This window comes from Nelusetta ayraudi, unplaced genomic scaffold (genome assembly GCF_046127955.1).
Source record: "Nelusetta ayraudi isolate G7.1 ecotype Tasmania unplaced genomic scaffold, CSIRO-AGI_Nayr_v1 ptg000092l, whole genome shotgun sequence".
Lineage (NCBI taxonomy): Eukaryota > Metazoa > Chordata > Actinopteri > Tetraodontiformes > Monacanthidae > Nelusetta > Nelusetta ayraudi.
In genome coordinates, this window is record NW_027466142.1 from 903,153 (window position 1) to 923,556 (window position 20,404).

General features: G+C 45.4%; 2 protein-coding genes across 2 annotated transcripts; one reads left to right on the forward strand and one right to left on the reverse strand.

The window, feature by feature from the left end:
* The first annotated feature begins 125 nt into the window (after positions 1–125).
* On the forward strand, positions 126–15,624 carry LOC142902098 (serine/threonine-protein kinase N2-like). Its single transcript, XM_076046918.1, has 20 exons — positions 126–1,537; positions 1,861–2,032; positions 3,468–3,616; positions 4,417–4,633; positions 5,285–5,407; positions 6,354–6,463; positions 8,450–8,596; positions 8,673–8,748; positions 8,846–9,041; positions 9,132–9,240; positions 9,516–9,548; positions 9,580–9,753; positions 9,854–9,945; positions 10,318–10,494; positions 10,587–10,649; positions 10,738–10,814; positions 10,925–11,067; positions 11,175–11,282; positions 11,890–11,970; positions 12,102–15,624. Exons 2-20 carry the CDS (start codon positions 1,867–1,869, stop codon positions 12,303–12,305), a joined length of 2,445 nt encoding a protein of 814 aa, XP_075903033.1. The 5' UTR covers positions 126–1,537; positions 1,861–1,866; the 3' UTR covers positions 12,306–15,624.
* A 600-nt stretch (positions 15,625–16,224) lies between these two features.
* On the reverse strand, positions 16,225–19,939 carry LOC142902313 (palmitoyltransferase ZDHHC12-B-like). Its single transcript, XM_076047271.1, has 5 exons — positions 19,490–19,939; positions 18,811–18,944; positions 18,108–18,188; positions 17,447–17,613; positions 16,225–16,967 (listed from the first exon to the last, which is right to left on the reverse strand). The coding sequence occupies exons 1-5, from the start codon at positions 19,584–19,586 to the stop codon at positions 16,652–16,654; spliced, it is 795 nt and encodes a 264-aa protein (XP_075903386.1). The 5' UTR covers positions 19,587–19,939; the 3' UTR covers positions 16,225–16,651.
* Positions 19,940–20,404: the final 465 nt, after the last annotated feature.

Below are 20,404 nucleotides of genomic sequence, written 5' to 3' on the forward strand. Positions count from 1 at the left end.
GCTCCGCCTCTCAAAATAGGTCTCCCTCGTCGACTCCAATTTGCCCTTTTACCGTCGTCTCCGCGCCCCAAATCGCAGCCGCCGTTAACTAAACGTCAAGATATTTCTATATTTACCCAAAATTCTTTTCCCAGCGTTCTGGGGCCAAATATTGCGTTTTTTCCCCATGTTACGCCAAACCTTCTGTCGGACCGACTCGCACTTGCGCACTTAAAAAAAAAAAACGATGCTGAATATCACTTGAGCAGGAACCTCTTTTCTGTTGGTCACTGCTAATTAGCCCCTTTTAATTCCATTTTGTCCCGAATTGAGAACAGCAGTTTTTTTTTTTAAAGACGGCCATCCAGCTTTTGAATGGGATTAGTTCTTGAGTCGGAAGTGTACGGCACACACTTCTTCGCCGCGCATCAACACACACCTCTTGTAGATAATAGTGATGATAATACAAATAATAATAATATTAATAATAATAATAATAATAATAATAATAATAATAATAATAAATAGCTGTGTCGTTTCCCCGCATTCCCAAATGGGGTTAGCGTTGACGCTGGCAGACGTGTGATGAAGCCGATCATGGCAAACTTGCAAAGCTGCGGCGAGAAATCACAGCGCTTTCAAGCGTGTCCCGCTTTCATGCAACTCTGTGATCGCTTTCAATCAGTCGCCCCTGACAACGAGGGGCTGCTGCCGCCGCCGCCAATCTCTATGATAACGTGCCGGCCGGCCGGGAGAGGAGGCGAGCTGTGCTGTGGGCACGATTGTGACGAGTCCACGAAAGATTTGGGATTCTTCCCGAAAAAACAACACACAAAAAAAATCAACCTTGTTTTAACCAGTCTGAGCAGGGTATCAATGTCTGTCACTGCAGGCTCATACCAGAGCAGGTTAACCAAACTGCTGAGAGCTGGCGGGCTTGTCCCGTGTGTGTGTGTGTGTGTGTGTGTGTGTGTTCTGGTTGGTGACAGCACAGAAACATGTGGTCATGCAGCGGCCAATGCCGAGCCCAGAGCAGGTGATCAGTGCTGTCAGACGAGCAATAGCAGCAGCAGCAGCAGCAGCAGCAGCATAGAGGCAAAGAGGGAACTCTGCCATCCTCCTGCAGAGAGAGGACTCCTCCTCCCATCCCACTCCATCCTCCTCCTCTTCCTAAAGAGGCAGCCAGAGGGAGGGAGCGAAGAGCAGGAGGAGGAGGAGGAGGAGGAGAGTTACAGCGGAGGATGGGGATGCAGAGGGGAAAGGGACGTTGCGGTGGAGTCTGCAGGGAGGCAAAACACAAACAGCAGGGGAGACGGTGTGGTTAGGTCCTCGCCTCAAGATGTAGGAGGAGACGCATCAGCCACGGAGTGGATTTTTTTTTTTGCGTGAATGCCACATAGCATCACACAACACCAGGGGAACTGGGGGTTTCAAGGAGAGTGAAGGTGGACAGCTGCAACTGGAGAAGTCACACACACACACACGCGTGCACACTCTACTTCCACACAGGATGACAAATTAGTCCTTCATCGGTGAGGAGCGGGAGCATCACCCCAGGGTGAGTGATTTGCAAAGTCATGCCGCCGCCGCCGCCGCCGCCGCCGTCTGATTTGAGCGTGTTTCTTGTTTTTCTCACTCACTTTCTTCTCGGCCACTTGTTCTCGCTCATAAATGGAGAGGAGATGCACGAGCAGCGCCGTCACTGCTGGCTTTTCTCCGTCTTTTGCCAGTTGTTGCTGTGATAAATGAGTGGCTGCAGTCAGTCAGTGTGCTGTTTACAAATGTGCTCCTCCTGTGTAGAGTGGGCAATGAAAAAAAAACGCGTGGTGATTGATGAAATGGGCACTTGGCGTCTCTCCCAATTGTGATGTCGTTATCCAGGATCAGATGTTGTCCACAGCTCAGCAGATGCTGCAGGACAGCCGCTCCAAGATTGAGCTGATACGGCTGCAAATTATCAAAGTCACCCAAGCTGGCGGTGGTGGTGGCGGCGAAGGAGGAGAAGGTGGAAGTATCTGCAGCGATGGCCATCAGGACAGCTTCACACACGGAGGTCAGAGTCCCTCTCATCACCTCTCAGAAGGTCATTGCACGTCAACACACTCAGGTCTCGTGTTTTCACAAGTGTCGTGCTGGTGATATTATCGGCCTCTTAGTTTTTCCCTTGTGCGTAACCTGGATAACGAATTATGTTTGATTATTCATCAAGTTGTAACCGCAGCCACTTTTTTGTACATTTTCCACTGTTGTAGCGTTTGGCACTGTGTAATTTTCTTAGTGTTTCACGCAGTCACAGCTGCTTGACGCAGGGTAGGCAGCTGGTCCATGATCAGGAAACCAGAAGTGAAAAACGGTGTTTGAAAAAAGATATGCATTAGTGATCCCTTCCTGCCCCACCCTAACGTCAAACTGCCACATGACGACTTCACCATGAAAATGGTAGGTGTAGAAATAAGATTAAAAGGAGAAGCATCGTCATTTATCACATTAGATAGATATCATTATTATATATCAGAATATCCATATAATTCCAACAAATCAAGAGCTCCAAGAAACATTTTGTACCTACCTGATTTTAAATGACCCCTAAAAAATGCAACAAATTACTTCAAAGAATTTTTCAGACAGAAAACATTAGCTGTGATTTGAAGACACGAAACAGAGAAAACCTGTTAGAAAAATCAGTAAAAAAAAAAAAAAAAAAAATCTTTTGATTTTTTCCCCCGGCTGTTCCTCCTGCCAACTGTCATCTCAGTAGGTGTTGTTTGTGCAATCCAGAAAGTGAAACCGGCGTGGCAGCTTGAATCAGAGACGGGCTGTGTGTGCTGCTGAAAAATGAACACGAGCAAAGCGACTCCTGGCTCTGACAGTAGAAAACAAAAAAAAACAAAAAATAACTGAAACGTGAGATGAGGAATTCTGAACTGGGTTACTCGACTCACGTTTCCTCTGTGTGACCCCTGACTTCCTTTTTGCCTTTTATTGATTCCTGATGAAGTCGTGATGTACCGGGAAGTCTTTCCTTCCTGTGCAGGCAGAGTAATGCACCACTCTTCTAACTGCTCCGGCTGGATGTGAAAGGACTCACGTGACAAAGACTTAGTAGCTGCTTGGCTTCCTCAGTAGTAATTATAGATCGCAAAAAAAAAAGGCTCGTCTGATGCTTCTGACTAACACATCGCCGCCCTCTGACACCTCCTGTTTTTTTTTTAATTTCTCCCATCCATCCAAATGTGTGAACGGGGTTCCAGCTTCAGCACAAAGCTCTCACAGCAGCCTGCAAACAGAGGGTTAAATATATAGCTGTTCTCTGGAGACTCAGATCTGTTTTATTGACTCTGGGACTTAAAAATAGTTCCCTGTGAAGATGTTTTGGCGTAGCGCTGCAAAGGATTCTTTCATCCTGGAATGTTCTGCACCCCTCTCTCTCTCTCTCTCTCTCTCTCTCTCTCTCTCTCTCTCTCTCCCTCTCTCTCTCGTCTTCGCAGACGTCTCTCATCTCGTCACTCCAGCGGATGCCCGCGTGTCCGAGCTGCGGCACTACATGCAGAGAGAGGTGGATGCGTTGGCGCTGGCCAAGGATGTGGTGAAGCAGCTGGAGGGAATCTCGTCGCTGGACCAGAAGGCACTGGCTGAGGTGCTGCGGTGCTTCAATCAATTTCATTAAAAAGACATAGCTGCAGCAGGGGTGGGGGAGAGGGAGAGAGCGAGGCAGCGTTATCACGTGCACTTTGAGGAAGCGGAAAAAATTGATGCTGGCTTTTTTGTTAGTGCACTCAAGTGTGTAAAGTTAAACTTAATTATCTTCACCAAGTTTGGAGCATAAACGCTGCTGCTGGCATCCCTCCACTCACTCATCAAGACCCATCAGTTTCATTGTACAACAACATAGATCACTAATTTTCCTGTCAAAAATATAGATTTTTTTTTTAAACTGGGAGTTACTAATGTCTATCATTTAAAAACAAAGGAAATCCATGACTAGGCATCTAATGAAATGAGACTGAGTGGCAGCACGATTTCAAGGCCATAAGAAGCCCAGACTCAACTCCCCAGTCTGTCCCGTAGACTTTAATATTCTTCCCGTTAATTTCCCAGCACACATAAAATTGCCTGAGCTGTCTGGCCAAGTTTGCCTCATTTCCACAGTGTGGAGTCGCATTAGCTCAATTCTGTCTTGGACTCTTGTTAAGCTTTCATTTTATGGCACATTTGTGTTAAGAGAAATGGGGATAAAGTGTCGAATAAGAGCTAATTTGCAGTGGATGTGATGATTTACGCCGTGCCTCAGGAACTGGATTAGCAGAGATGAATCTTTGCATTGCTGAAGGAGGACAAACAGCTAAAAGATCTGTTTTATGTTCTTGAAAGCACAAAGAATGTGAACCTTCGCAAGGAACAGACACGACAACAAAAAAAACTCTTTCTTCCCGCCAGGCTCAGCTGCGGGTGCGCGAGTCCTCCCAGAAGCTGCAGCTCCTGCGTCACTCCCTGGAAAAATGCCTGCAGGAAAACAACCAGCGGCCTTCGCTGCAGCCCGCAGGGCCCACTGAAGTCTCAGAGGACCCCCCGTCTCCCGGCGGCTCCAGCCGTGGACGTCCATGGATGTCCAGCTCTGCGTCCTTCCTCTCCCTCAGACCTGCATCCTTGACTGGTATCATTGCACATCATCATGTTTTCTTGTCGCAGTTCCACGCTGTGTCCACAGAAGACTCATTTTCTTCTCTGGGCTTTAAAACAATGCAGAGTTGAGAAAATAAGAGTCAAAATTAGAATTTTCCTTCAGTGTAGATCTGCGGTGGTTCTCGTTGGTATCATGGACTCTCGATTTTTGAACAGGGTTTAGCATACGCTGACCTCTGGCAGCGGATAATCAGGACGTGTAATCTGCTGGTTTTGGACGGTGCAGTTGTAAGCCAGTCAAAAAAAAAAAAAAAATACCCTTTGATGATGTAACAAGGAGACAAATCCTGGAGTTGCTCTGTTGGCAGGGAATAATGAGAGCAAGTCTCTGGACGGCGATTTTTTCGCCTCCGCAGCTGTTTGCGCCGCGGCGATAATAAGCAGAGAGAGGATGTGAAGGCTCCAGACGGAGCCCATCGGAGGCTTCGCTCGCAGAGCTTTATTTCTTGTTCTTTATTATTGGCCAGCAGATGAACAGGACACATACTGACACTTTTAATTTTGGTGATTCATTACCAGGAACAAGATGACAAAGGTTTTTGTCAGTGTTAGTCATTATTCGTTAACAGTGCTGATCAGATGCTATCAGTTTAATTTTTTTTTTTTTTTTCCTTTCTTCAAGGTAAACTTGAAGTCCGGCTTCTCGGATGTGAGGATTTGCTAAACACTCCAGCAGAGCAGGAAAACCAGTCGATTCTGCCCGAGGACGGCTCGCCAACCACTCCCAGCTCCCAGGGACCCCCTGGTGAGACGAGGCTTTTCAAGAATGAACTTATCTGTATTCTTGGGGGGGGGGAAGTGTCCTTTGTTTGAAACTCATTTCTCCACGTTACCCTTACCTCACTTGAGAAAAAAACTCTTGAAAGCTATTGCCAAACAATGAAATGATACTAGAATGAATAAAGAAACTCGAGCTCGTATTGTGTGATGAAACTAAACGGTGTGAAGCTGAAAGCCTTCAGCTGTACTCTGAGATCTACGATGAAAGAGCTCAGTGACCCAAATTGAATGACGGCTCTTTGAAATAATTTAGCTCTTGCGTAAAGGTCATTCAGCATATTGCTGTCTGTGCATTTTATTACTCCGCTAGATTTGGTCCTATTCCACTGATGCTGTAGTTTTCAGAGAAAGTCACTGGCTGAACGGCCCTGACATTTTACCGTCAGTTCCAGACAAACAGATTTGATGGAGAAAAACTTTCCCTCTGTTTAATGTCCCCATTTCATTATGAAGAGTATTAAATTAAATTCTTTTTTTTAATAGTTTATTTCACTCAAGGCTAATTAGCATTTTAATTTATGTTTTTTTTTGTGTCTTCAGCCTGTGTATTTCATTCGATTGATTTTTTTCCTTTTTTGTCTCATCTTTTTAGAATTCTTTAGAATTCTGTTACTATTATTTCATGCTTTAGTTTTATTTTCATTTTATTGCTTTGGAACTCTGGCTTCCCTCTCACTTTGACCATACAAACCCAATTAATGCTGTTATATATTCAACTCTTTTTATAAACAGGAAAACAAAGCAATATTCTGGAAGGCATGATTATGTATTTCTGGCAGAATCAAAGGGCTTAAATAAATAAATAATGATCGTGCAGTAAATAAGCTGCTGCTGCTGCTGCTGCAGTTGCTAGATATTGAATCAGTCGGTACCTTTTTGCCTCAGCCTTGTTTTTCCTCTCTGTTCCTCAGTGGAAGTTTGTGCCGTGTTGCGCCTGGACGGCCGAGCGGTTGGCCGGACGCGCTGGGCCGCCGCCCACCGGCTGAGCTGGGATCAGACCTTCTGCTTCCAGCTGGAGCGGGTGAGTGAAACACATAGAGTCACGCAAGCGCCTGCGAGGTGGACAGTAGGAAGTCCTTTTCAACAACGACAAAAAAACCCCTCTTTCAAACCGCGGTGGAAGTTCTCTCAGGTCTTTAAACATTCCCAGCAGGAACTCTCTAGATTCCCAATTAACGCAGAACTCTCAAAAAATAAATCCAAGATGTCTAAATGGAAACCTTTACAAGTTTGTCCTGGTCTTGAGCAGCACACAAGCCACACACTTCAATCAAAACTCATTCAGAAGCACCCGAACCAACATCGTCGTCACCCTCCTGCACAACAGCGAGTAATGCCGCTAACACTCTGAAACCTAATTATTAGATTTACATATTATTGTTATTATTGTAGATATTAATAAACTGAGTGCGTGTGCTGTGTAACACTTTCCCCCGTCCTCTGTGCTGTTGCTGAATCTAAAAATGCATCATTCACTGACCCACGGGCTTGACTGTGAACATAAAAAAGCCCACTGCAGTGGAGTGAGTGACCCACCACCATGAGCTGCAGATAAACTAGAGGTCGTGACCTCTCACCGCGCTCCCTCAGAAGTGATAAGTCTCTGTTAGTTTAATCCGGATCGGTCTAATAATACCGAACACCTGCTGGAGTTGCAATTAAAATATTGCTCGTTGCCAACCAGAGTCTTTGAACAGATTCTATCAAACATGAAAAACAGACCTATGGATGAAGATAACAATGTAATTATAATGAGACGTGTTTCAAACCAGGTGCAAGATTCCATTAATCCCAATGCTGTCTACACAGCGTTTCTCCATATAGGAGACGTATTTATTGCGAGTTGTTCTCATGCTGTTTTATCCAGGCCCCTCCCCCGCCACCAGGGGCCATATGTTCCCTTTGTAGGTTGAGTGTGAAGAACTGTACCTGTGTGACATTGGTGCGCATCCACACAGCATCAATGTCACTGTGGGTGCTGACAGCCCTGTGTATGTATAGCACAGCAGCACCCGCAGGAGCCTGAACGGTGCCCTTGTGCAGGCAGTGTGTATGGAATATATACGTAGTGTGTTAGTGTACAAGTATGCTGTTTATAAGTATACTGACAGATAATAGTTTACATTTCTTCAGCCATAAATATAATTAGAGGGGCTGTTTTTCCTGGTAAAATCTTATTTTAAGCAACATTAATTCTTATATATGTGTATATAAATACATACATACATATGTATGTATGTATGTATGTATGTATGTATGTATGTACATTATGTATGCAAATGTGCATAATTTTTTAGTACACAACATTTATGTGATAGAAAATTTAAGTTCTTACTTCAGAATACACTATTACTATTATTTTTACTATTTTATTTTCATATTGTAGTTGGTGAACAGTGAACAGTGAACAACACATCTGTAGCTCATTATCTTATTTTGTTTCCTAGTAGATTCTATTTATTTTGTCGTTTTCAACTGAGCTTAAACGTCCGGTTTTTGGATATGAGTTAATAGACGCGTAAAGTGTTTTTCTACCTGGACATCTGGAGCGGCGCCTTTATGCTGCAGTTCTGTCTCTGTCCAGCAGATGTCACTGCTGGACAGATGATCCAACCAGCATGTATTCAGAGCACAGATTCCTTCAAGCCAAAACTTGCTTGGGCGTAATGAAAAAACAAAAAACAAAAAAAAACACTTTCAGTGATTTGGGTTTATTGAGTGCATCTTACTCGGATCATGTTCAGAACAGCTTGAAATGTCCGTGCCAGACTTCAGAGATGTTGGAATACGGCCAACAGAGAAGAGAGTAATTAAATTTAAATTCCAGCTAAAGTAATCAGCTCACAACGCAGCCATCCGGAGAATGACTCACGACTGCTCCGAGTGGGATTCTATTTGCAGTTGCCATTTGTCAGTCGCCGCTGGTGCTCATGAACTGTGCACTTCTTTTTTTTTTTTTTTTTTTTTTTTTTCTTTTGTGCCTGCTGCTGCCTCTGATGGCTGACAGTCCCGGGAGCTGGAGGTTGGCGTGCTGCAGCGCCACCAGGCGCAGACCATGTGCGCCCTCAGCTTCCTGCGGCTGGAGGAGATGATGGACAACCAGAACAACAACCAGGAGATCAGGCTGGAGCCGCAGGGCGTCCTCCACGCCAAGGTGACGTCCAGCTACGTCCAGGCCCTCCAGGACAAAACTGGACAAAACTAATCCTGCTGTTTTTCATCTCCCACAGCTCTGCTTCATCAACACTGTTGCCGAGCGGCAGCCCAGACTGAGACGCCAGCGCTGCATCTTCACCAAAGAGAGAGGTCAACATAATAATCAGTCTCCACTGGCGTGAAGTGGAAGCATTTTCATTTCGACTCACAGCGATTTTGGCCCATGATTCCGTCTTAACTCCCTCAGGGAAGAACTTCCTGCGAGCGGCTCAGATGAACATGAACTTCGCCACGTGGGGCCACCTGATGATGAGCATCCTGCCCCGCTACTCCTCCTTCTCCACCTTCGGCTCGTCGCTCTCCGCCACCTCGCCCGACCTCCTGACCCTCAACATCCCGCGGCCCACGGTGAGGCGGCCGCGGACGCCCTCGCCGCTGCCAAGGTTAGACAGACAGACTGATGGAGGGACGGACGGACGGATAGACAGACGGGTGGATGGATGCGTGTTCACCGCTCTCTGTTTTCTGTGCAGCGATCCTCCGGAGATCAGGCTCAGCGTCTCTGACGACCGGGCATCCGCACCCGTCACTGCCACCGCAGCATCCGAACCCACAGCTGTGCCTGAAGTCCATGTGGAAACGGTACCGGTGCTGAGCTGTACACAGTGCAGAGTACCAGAGTACACACAGGCTCTCTGGAAGTATCTGTCTCACCTGCATGTGCTCTTCATGACTGTTGAAGCAGTGCTTCTAAAAAAAAATACATAATTTTACTGACAATACGTTTATTCAGTGAGATGTTTTTCATATATATATATAATATTTATTCTCCAGAATGTTGATTTTGTTATTTAGAATTTCTTATTTCATTATTTAACATTATTTTGGAAAGTGACGCAGGAATTTTTCCTCCACAGTCGTCCGTGGATCAGTCGGAAGGAAGTGAGGATCAGCCTGTGTCTACTCTGAAGTAAACACACACACACACACACACACACACACACACACACACAAACACACAATACAAATGTTGCAGATAGACATAAAGCAGCACACACAGCCTTTACTCTGATTTTCTTTCTATTTTCCCACAAATGGATGCAACTGGACGATTTTAAATACATTTCCGTACTGGGCCGAGGACACTTTGGGAAGGTGAGAGTTTTCTTTCGTTGTGTTTGCCCACAGGTTGCCTTGATACGAATATTGTCTTGTCTATTTTTTGTTTGTTTTCACCTCTGAAATCCATTTCCAGGTGCTGCTGGCAGAGTTTAAAAAGACGGGAAAGCTGTACGCCATCAAGGCCCTGAAGAAGAAAGACATCGTGACACGAGACGAGGTGGACAGGTGAGTCGCAGGAGGCGGAGCATGCGAGATGAGAGTGAGAAGTGCCCCTCTAACCTCTAACCTAACCCCTACCAATTTGTTTACACGCATGAAGTCAACAGAGATCACAAGATGCCGATCTCTGTCTGCCTTGATGTTTGTTTTAAAGATCTGTTTTTACTCTGTTTAAGTTCCTCATTGATCCTCATTGATTCCTGCGTCGATAAACCAGCCGAGCCATTTAATCAAAGCAAACCTCTGAATTCTGAAACAAGTGTGTTTAAGACTTCAGAAGTATTATTTTTTTCCCCTTTGAAACGGTTTGTATTCACTGCACATTTCATTTTGAGATTGACGTCCTGAAGACCTGAAACCTGTTTGGCTCCTCCGCAGCCTCATGAGTGAGAAGAGGATCTTCGAGATGATCAACGCCTCCAGACACCCGTTCCTGGTCAACCTGCACGGCTGCTTCCAGACCAGCGACCACGTCTGCTTCGTCATGGAGTACCTGCCGGGCGGCGACCTCATGATCCACATCCACAACGACGTGTTCACCGAGGCCCAGACCAGGTTTGCACTCGAGTAAAAGTGGCTCTAAAATTCAAAATTCATCCGGGACTTGGCCACACGGAAGCAGGATCATTTCCCTCCGGTGTTGTCAGGTTTTACTCAGCGTGTGTCGTGCTGGGTTTGGAGTTCCTGCATCTGAATAAAATCATCTATCGGTGAGTCTCATCGACGCACATCTCTTCATTGAAGACGCTGCATTGACCACGTTTAATAGCTGCACAATACCTTTTTACACACACGCAGGGACCTGAAGCTGGACAACTTGTTGATGGACGCCGATGGATTTGTGAAGATCACAGACTTTGGACTATGTAAAGAAGGTCACGCTGCCTATTTGCCACCCAATACATGACTTATAACTCAGCGTTTTATGATTATTGGAGCTGCCGCCGCACAGATTAACTTCATTGCAGTTGTTTGGTCGTTGCAGGTATTGGCCACGGGGACCGAACCTCCACCTTCTGCGGGACTCCTGAGTTCTTGGCCCCAGAGGTCCTGACGGACGACAACTACACCCGGGCGGTGGACTGGTGGGGGATGGGCGTCCTCATCTACGAGATGCTCGTGGGAGAGGTGGGGCCGTGTTGCCGTTCATCACCACCCACCACCTGTCGACTGCATTTCCTGCCCATGTCTAAGGCCACGTATGTGGCTTCTCCCTGCCCCTGTCCTGGCTCCAGTCTCCCTTCCCCGGCGAGGACGAGGAGGAGGTGTTTGACAGCATCGTCAACGACGACGTGCAGTATCCAGGCTCGCTTCCGGCCGGCGCCGTCGCCATCATCCAGAAGGTTTCAGACTTTATATCACAGCAGGGAAACTTGTTCTCACTGACATCAACCGCAATCTGGCCCAACTCATTCATTGTTATCTTTTTAGATCCCCTCCAAAATTGAAATAACTGAAACTAATTATAAAATAGTGAAATAATCCATCAAGTTCATTGCTGTGTGACGTATTAAATCCACTGACATTCAGATGAATTTATTCTGGGAGAAGTTTGAGAACTTGTGGGTGACCAGTGGCCAGAAATAATCAAAATGTTAATGTGCCTTCAGATTCTTTCAGAAATCGGTTGAGAGATTCACTGGTGGGTCATTTATCCAACTGGGAGCTGCAGGTTGCTTCATATTGTTACAGTTAGAGATGATCATAGAATGAAATAGAATAGAGTAGAATAGAATTGAATAGGCCTTTAATGTCACTGTTGCAGGAAAGCTGTAGTAGTTCTCTGTTACTGAGAAATCAGAAGAATGTGTCTGAAGATTCACAGCCATCCAGGTCACTCCAGGTCATCTTAATGTTGAGGGCTTCAGGCAAGAACCAGCCCAGTTGCCCCAACTGAACCCCTCTACCTGAGAAGAAACCAACAGCTGCAGTGTTTGTGTCTGTGTGCAGTTTCTGAAGAAGAATCCTTTGAAGAGACTGGGGGCCGGAGAGAAGGACGCCAACGAGGTTAAAGGGGAGAAATTCTTTGAGGTAAAAACGCTTTCGCGTCACTTTTATAACATGAACAAAACCCTGTTTAGTTTCTACTGCATCTGTAGAGCTCAGAGCAGAGGGTTGTAGTTGAGCGGGCGGAGTGTTTTCACCGCTTGCCGATCTTTCAGACCATCGACTGGGAAGCGCTGCTCGCCAAGACGGCTACGCCGCCCTTCCTGCCGTCCATCAAGGAGTGCTCGGACGTCAGCAACTTCGACAGTGAGTTCACGCGGCTGCAGCCGGTGCTGACGCCTCCGCCCAAGTCCTTCAGCCTCTCGGCCGAGCAGCAGGCCGCCTTCGCAGACTTCGACTTCTGCGCCTTGCACGGATGACAGGCAACCTGACGTGACCTGGGTAGGGCGAGGCTCTGGCGGGACGGAACAGAGCAGAATTCAGTTTACCGAACGCTTCGTACATAACCAGGGGCCTCTTTCCCAACTGATGGAACATCTGGGATGAGTTTGTTTGACAGACGATGGCTAATGTGAGGCTTTTGCTGTCAGACATACAGTCCCCACTGCGATAATTCAGCTGTCTGGTTAGCTTAGCATAGCTCTGCAGCCACACCAGCCCTGCACTGTTTGATGTCTTTGCGCTAAGCTAAGTCACTTTTAGCTGTATTTTTATAACTATACACTGCAGGCCTGCATCTGATATTGACATTATTGCCTAAAATAATCCTCATAAACCCAGTTATTATGTAGCAAACACATGATTTGTCATCTTCCTTATAATTTATTTGTATAAAGTACGACCCTTTAAACCCACAGATTATCAATAATCCTCACTGAAAGACCAAATGAGTACTCAACAATCGTCACTGTCTAACAGGTGGATACGTAAGGACGATCCCATGGCTGAATTTGCTGACTGTTCTTGCTGTTTCGTCGACGGACTTTGATAAAACAACCAGGCGGCAACTTGTTTTTTTTTTTTAAACAAACAAACCATGCATCCATTTTCAATTTTCAATATCCGCTTCCTCCTGCACTCAGGGTTGCGGGGGTCTGCTGGAGCCTCTCCCAGCTGTCACGGGGCAAAGGTTACACCCTGGACGAGTCACCAGTTTATTGCAGGGCCACAAAGTAAGACAAACAGAGACATGCAACCATTCAAACTCACACCTACGGAAAATTTAGAGATCCCAATTGGCCTGACTTGCATGTTTTGGACCGTATGAGGAAGCCGGAGAACCTGGAGAAAACCCACACAGACACAGGGATCGAACCAGCGACCTTCTTGCTGTGAGGCGTCAGTGCCAACCACTGCATCACCGTGTCAGCCACAAACAAACCAACAAAGTAAATATAAAGAACTTCACATTCGGTTTTTGTAGAGTCCATGTTTAGCTTCTTTACCTGCAGCTATAATGTATTCAGAGTTTTATTTTGGTGCAGTGTTGCTCAGACATGATGACTCTTCTGCAGATGATGCTTGAAGGAGTGACAATGCAGTGACTCCCTTTACTCCAGCTGACACGTCTTCATTGCATCATAGAGGTTAAAATGAAATCCTCCAGGCAAACACAGCAGAAGTGCAGTCATACAATTGGGCAAACACGCAGCACATTTATGAATGTTTTACAGCCTGTTGCGTTTCTCCCTTTAAAATCAACCACACAACCTTTTCAACTCGCCAAGTTGCTGCTTCAGATTCACAACTTGTTTTGGCAGCGGCTTCATGGACTCTACACGTCTGCAGCGTTCTGCTTTTTGTTGTTTTTGTTGTTTTTGTTGTTTGTTGCCACATTGTTCTCCACCGACCAATACCAGTTTGGCTCCAGTCTCACTACTCTGCGGGGGCTGAACATTGTCATCTGATCTGGAGAGAGTTAAGGCAGCAGTAAGGAAATGATTCATTCAGTCATTGTCTGAACGAGGTAAAAACATTTAGCCTGTAAGTTAATGATGCTCGTTGAATTTACCTTTATTTAAATAAAGAAACTTAGTAGTAGGATCATGATTAATTCATGAGAAAAGATTTCACATATGTAATGTTTCTATATCCAGAAAAATGTCCAAACTTAAACAGCATAGTTTTATCTTTTTCTAAGGTTGAACACCACTAAACTAATGTATTGCAGTTGTGACACCTTTGGTCATAATTCCTGCCTCCCAGTTGGTGGTCAACCAGAATGGTGAGCTGATGCCGATGATGTCAGAATCCCCCCCGAATCAGTCCAGTCAACTGGACGACTGGTTTACTGGTCTACCTCCAGTACACGTCATAACTGCAGCAGAAGATTCAACTGTTGTGACATTTCACTAGTGTGAATGCAACGTGCCTCTGAAACAAACAAACAAACAAACAAACAAACAAACAAACAAACAAACGTGGTGGGTCACAACCTCTTCAAGCATCCTCTGTGAGGGAAACAGACGTGGCTCCGCTTCGTGGCCTTTTTGCGAATGACCAACATTTATTTTCAATGCGTGTCCGCCGGAGGTTACAGTTACAGTACACTCACTCGCTGCCGTTTCTATGCACCACTGTGACAGGCTCCGCCCACTGCCTTGCCCACACGGAAGAAACAGAACTGGACCACTTTCTGGATGTGAGCTCGTTGTTTTTGTACAAGCGGGAGACGTTGAAATCCATCCTAGTTGTAACCCCTCTGACCCCCCCGTACACCTCCCCCCCCACCACCACCAACGCCCCCCCCCCACCCCCCCCCCCAACTTGTAGCAGAGACACGTGTCCACTTTTTTTTTTTTTTTTTGCTTCCTCCTGACCATCACTGTTAGAAGCAGCATGGAGCCGTGGTGAAATTGTACACTAGAAATCCTGTAATCTCTAGCCGTGTAAAAGAAGCCATAGATTATCTAATATAGCCATAATAGAGAGATAATATACCGTATGTATATGTGTGTATGTATTTTGAATATAGCAAATAATATTCTGTGGTACTGAGCTCAATGGGTGGGGCAGGTGTAGGGGAGGGTGGGTGGCAGAGAGGCAACATGAGGGTCTTTAATCACTGAATCTCACCAATATGTCCTGCTTCATTTTATACTCATTTAATGCACCAAAGTAAGATGTGAAAGAGAAACTTAGTAAATCCACGTGAAGGCATTTATGCATTTATATGCGTAGCGATTTTTCATTAAATTTCCATTGTCACACTTTTAGGACTATTTAAAATACATATACTGTATATGTTCATAGAAATAAGTCATCTCGACTCATCACAGATGTATTAAAAAGATTCACAGACACAAACTGTATTCCAGGAATTGTTGAGGTCAAAAGCCAAAAATTCTTTGACTTGTCTTAAAGGTTTAGTTTTAGTTTTCAGGTTATTCACCCAGTAGAGCAGACTTCATGTCATTTTTATTAATCCAGCAAACGCTTTTAAGCTTCTGTTTACAAAAGCAAAACACAACACGAGGAACTAGTGAAGTATCAGTGCATGTTGTGCATATTTTCTGAAACGTGTAGTCAGTAAAGGAAGTGAAAGATGGACTTGTCTCTCTTCTGGGGATTTTTAATGGCAGGACAGAGACACAGGTTATTGTTAGAACAACACTGGTCAGGGGGATTTTGCATAACACGAAACTTGTACAGTTTCTGAGAATGTAAAATCAGTTGTTGAGCAGTGAGGCAACACTGGCAATAACCACTTTCACATCAATTGTCCAAATTTGGCAAAAATAGTTAAAAAAGTTCAAGTTAAAAAATTCACCTTTCGGGCTTTAAACTCTTGTTAAGATGCATTTGTTATGACCACTGAGTGTTTACAGGAGGTGTGAGCTGGAAATTTAAATGCATATTTATCTCTTATCTGTCTTTTACTTCACTGTGAGAGGCATCGCTCAAAATAAAAGGCCCAGTGTGTAACATTTAAAGAAATCTGCTGGTAGGTTTAAAAAAAAAAAAAAAAAGAAAAGAAAAAAGAGTATGTTTCACAATGTTTTCATTTTCTTATATTCAGCAATTGGATTTAAAAGAAGTACGCTTCCTTGCCACTAGATGCCGCTAAATGTTACGCACTAGGCCGTGGAACCTTGCTGCTGCAGCGGGCTCGCTGAATCCCGAATAATTAAAACCTGCAGCACTTTAAGTTTTCACGCCGCTGAATGTTCCGTGTTCCATGCGTGTCAATACTGTGTCGCTGTGTTTACGTAATCATTCTGCATCCGGATGAAGAATGTAAGTCTGTACAGATGTAAACGACGCAGATTTCATGTATCATTGTTGCCGATAAATACAGAGAAAATATAGTAAAAAAGAAAAATACAGAACAACAGAAAATCTTTTGGCTCTTTTGTGTGATTGACTTTGTTGACTTTATAGGTATCAGTGTAAACAAATGACTTTCATATTCACGCACACATAAAATATAAGGCACAAATAAATTAGTTGAAAAACATATTAAGGCAGTTAAACAGTGCTGCGTCACATGGTCTTAGTTTACAGGAGAAAACTTCAGAGGACAAACTTGGTGCCTGGACCTGAGATTAAAAAACAACAACACTTAAACAATAGTTAAATAGACAATAGACTTTCAATAACTTACCCTGAAATTGATTTACTACATTGAAAGAAAAAGTCAAAACATCTATATTAAGATAAAAAAAAAAGAGCCTGTCGTGCAGAATTTCACCACTGAAAATCCTGAACTGAAGCTGCATCATCTTTAAAAGTCGTTTGCGCCGCTACCCCTGCAGCCGGCTGAGCGTCAGACAGCGTTTGGACTATTTCTGTGATACATCTGCTCCCACATCACCGTCTTGCAGATGCAGAAGAAGTTCCACAGGTTGCAGATGACCCCGCGGTCGAACGGGTTCTCCTCGCTGTCGCAGTTCTTCAGGTAGGAGATGCGGTGGCGGGACATGAACTCCCAGGTGGTGCAGTTGATGGACACCAGGTAGAGGTGGCAGCCGAGCAGCAGCAGCACCACCACGGAGAAGACGGCGGCGACGGCCAGCGCCGCCAGCAGGAAGCCGTTGGCTCGGAGCCACAGCTCCCAGGTGACGTGCGGGGAGACGCCGGAGCTGAACATAGCGACAAATGGAGATACTAAGACATTTGGAGTTTGGAGATGGTTTAGAACAGTTCAATTCATTACTGCTCTGTTTGGGTCAAAGTTCAAACTGATGCATTCTTATCTGACAGTGTTGTATGGAACAGAACCCTGGACCTGGAAGGCACCTGATGACCACTCAGGTCAAATGTAAGATGCCACAAAATCAATTCCTGAAATGGGTCTCAAGTACACCTTTGAACTCGGGCAACATGCTAAAAGTTAAGTTGTTATAATTTATCTATTTATTTATTTTTTAAACAAAAACACCTTTAGATGTTGTAAAGAAAAGACGACCACCACATCAACAAGTTTCACTGATTGATACGTCTAGGGTGAAGATTGGATGCATTTGACCAAAATTAGGTGTGTGTGTGTGTGTGTGTGTGTGTGTGTGTGTGTGTGTGTGTGTGTGTGTGTGTGTGTGTGTGTGTGTGTGTGTAGACGTACAAAGCAATGTGCAGAGCCCACAGCAGAGCGAGCAGCTGCACCACCAGGTAGACCACGAACCAGCGGTGGTTCCGCTCCCCGACGCAGTTCTCGATCCAAGGACAGTGGTGGTCAAAGCGGCGAACGCAGCGATTACACACCTGGCAGTGCTTTGCTCTCATTGGCTGCTGCTCGCGAAGGGACAAAAACAAGGAATAATAAAGATAAGACATATTGATCTGGAACAGAAAGCAGGATTTCTGTTTAACGTACATCTTTGACAATCTGAAAAACAGTCCTGAAGGCTGGATGTCACACTAATTCCTCTGTTTCCAAAGGTTAAATCTCTTCAACCGTCTGACTGATAGCACTGATTAGAGCCACAAGACAGTGAACACAGTGAAGAGTGAAAATGTTATCTAACTGCACCGGCACCACTGACTCACAGTTGCTGGGAAGTAAACCACACCCACACCCACACCCAAAATTACAGCATGCTGAGTGCAATGCTAGATTTAAAAAGGGAGGTGAGTTAGTGAGAACATCACACATTTGATTAGCGCAATACAATGAACATCTGTGTGTGAGTTGGAAATAAAAGTGGAGTGACACACGTAGATGTTGCACAAATCACACAGGCCAGTGGGTGGAAGGAGGTCACAGAGGGACAGCAGCTGCTCACCTGCAGCAGGCAGTATCCGCAGCGCCGCAGCCGAGGGGTCAAAGACTGCGGGATCATGGCCTGCGTCTCTTCAAGGGAACCCTGTACAAAGCACGCATACACACACACACACACACACACACACACACACACACACACACAGACAGACACATACACACAGATGTGAGCCACACGTGAACATACACAGACAGCCTGACCCTGACTTCTATGTTCCCATGGGTTTTATTCTGTTTGCTTGCAGGACATACGTCTCTTACATAGTTTACACAAGACTAGAGCATAGGTGTCAAACCCTGGCCCGCGGGCCAAATTTGGCCCACAGTGTCAAAAACACAAAGTCACTGCTGGAGCTGCTGGCCTGCCACTATGAAACAGCACATGTAGCACTAATAGCACAAATCCCAGAATGCTCTGCTGATACTTTAGTGCGTCAATCAGGACCGGACGTTCATAGAAGTATACGATTATGACTTAATTGGTTGACTGTTGTTATTTTATTTTTAATGTATTATTAGCCTGTCCAAGTTTGACATTTTGGCACCACTGTGTGTTTGAGTTTGACACCCCGGCAACGAGAGCAACCCAGTAAACCCGGTGCTGCTGCTAAATCTTTCACAGTGCTTCTTCAGATGCATACACCGCACTGCGATTGTGTTAGAGGAATCACAGACCAAGCATGGTTTATGTTTGTTTTGTGTTGCACCTTGGCAGTGTCTGCGAGAACGATGCCGGGGTCCATCAGAGACACGGCAAAGTACATCAGCACCGACAGGACCACCAGCAGCAGGAAGAGAAGCGGCAGGAGCAGCTCCCCTCGCTCCTCACACCGTCGCAGCTCTGCACCCACGCAGAAACATTCCAGTTACAACCGCTTGCAGATTTGAGGCTAAAACAAAAACCCAATCAATCAAGTCCATCAAATCAAATCAATGTTTATTTGTAAAGCACCTTTCATACATAAAATGCAACCCAAGTTGCTTGACAAAAATTAAAAGTAAAATAAAATTAAGATTGAAAACAGCATTTAACTGAAGTGCTGCAGGCAATTGAAACCCACCCCCTCCTCCCAAACACACACAATTTGGTGTGTGTTTGGTCAGTCTGAGATGATTGAACAGTTTCGATGCACTTGACTCTGTGCCGTATTTTTTTTTCGTCTCCCAGGGCTCACTGATGTGATCACTGATCGAGCTCCAGCTGCAGCTGCAGTAAGCAGACCTGTGGGTGTATTTTCCTCCTAAACTGATGTTCCTCCAACTCCACACTGACAACATAGAGGTCATGGAGGCCAATACCGGAGTATCAGCGTTAATATTCCCTGCTAGCAGTTGTATTCCAACTCAGATATCCTGCCTACTTTTGATTTCCTTTGAATAACTCACCAGTATCGTGCAAGAAGAGTGAGAGAGTGACAGCCCAGGTGAGCAGGGTGTGCGTGGCCCGGACACACACCCCGCTTCGAAACAGCTTCTGTCCCATCCCGCCGCCGTCTCACATGAGCACCGCCGCACTACGAGCTAGCGCTCGCAGTTTAGCATCACTTCCGGGGCTGGCGAGGCGGATAAACACACACCGCGTAACCTTAGAGACAATCAAAGTTTAGCCGTGTTACAGAGTGAATGTGATATTTAGGATTTAAACACGCAGAGAGGTTTGAAGCTCGACAGTCGGCAGTGTTCTGGTCTTTGCACAGTCCGAGTCTGCTGTCGCGCTTTGGCAACACAACTTCCTTGTTTTCGTACGGTAGCCTGCAGAGGACAATAGTCGCCAAGAGTTCAGGTCTTGGGAAGACAACATTCAGACAATTGAAGGATGTAAACGCATTCTGTATTAAGTCATAGAAGACTGATTAACCTAGATATGTATCTTCATCAATTTGTGAACTTATTTCCAATAAAGAATGTCATTATTTACATGTAGTAACTACATGTCATTGTTGAGATATCCACCCATCCATTTTCAATACCTGCTTCTTGCCAAGCTCATGGGGGTCTGCTGGGGCCTCTCCCTGCTGTTATAGGCTGAAAGCAGGGTGACACCCTGGACAAGTCGCCAGTTCATCGCAGGCCAAAATAGAGACAAACAACCAATCTCTCTCCCACTCACAGACAATTTAGAGTTTCCAGTTCACCTCACACGCATGTTTTTAGTGTGTGGGAGGAAGCCGGAGAACCCAGAGAACCCAGAGAGAACCCAGCAGACACAGGGAGAACATGCAAACTTTACACAGAAAGTTCCCAGGCATAGGAAGGCAGCAGTGCTAACAACTATGCCACCGTGCCGCCGTGTTATTGTTA

Coding starts and splice junctions, on each gene's coding strand:
- LOC142902098 (XM_076046918.1), top strand. CDS start 1,867: ATGTTGTCCACAGCTCAGCAGATGCTGCAGGACAGCCGCTCCAAGATT. Junction 10,650..10,737: donor CTGAATAAAATCATCTATCG/GTGAGTCTCATC, acceptor ACACACACGCAG/GGACCTGAAGCTGGACAACT. Junction 10,815..10,924: donor CTTTGGACTATGTAAAGAAG/GTCACGCTGCCT, acceptor TGGTCGTTGCAG/GTATTGGCCACGGGGACCGA.
- LOC142902313 (XM_076047271.1), bottom strand. CDS start 19,586: ATGGGACAGAAGCTGTTTCGAAGCGGGGTGTGTGTCCGGGCCACGCAC. Junction 18,189..18,810: donor TTCTCGCAGACACTGCCAAG/GTGCAACACAAA, acceptor TGCTTTGTACAG/GGTTCCCTTGAAGAGACGCA. Junction 17,614..18,107: donor GCGGATACTGCCTGCTGCAG/GTGAGCAGCTGC, acceptor CTTCGCGAGCAG/CAGCCAATGAGAGCAAAGCA.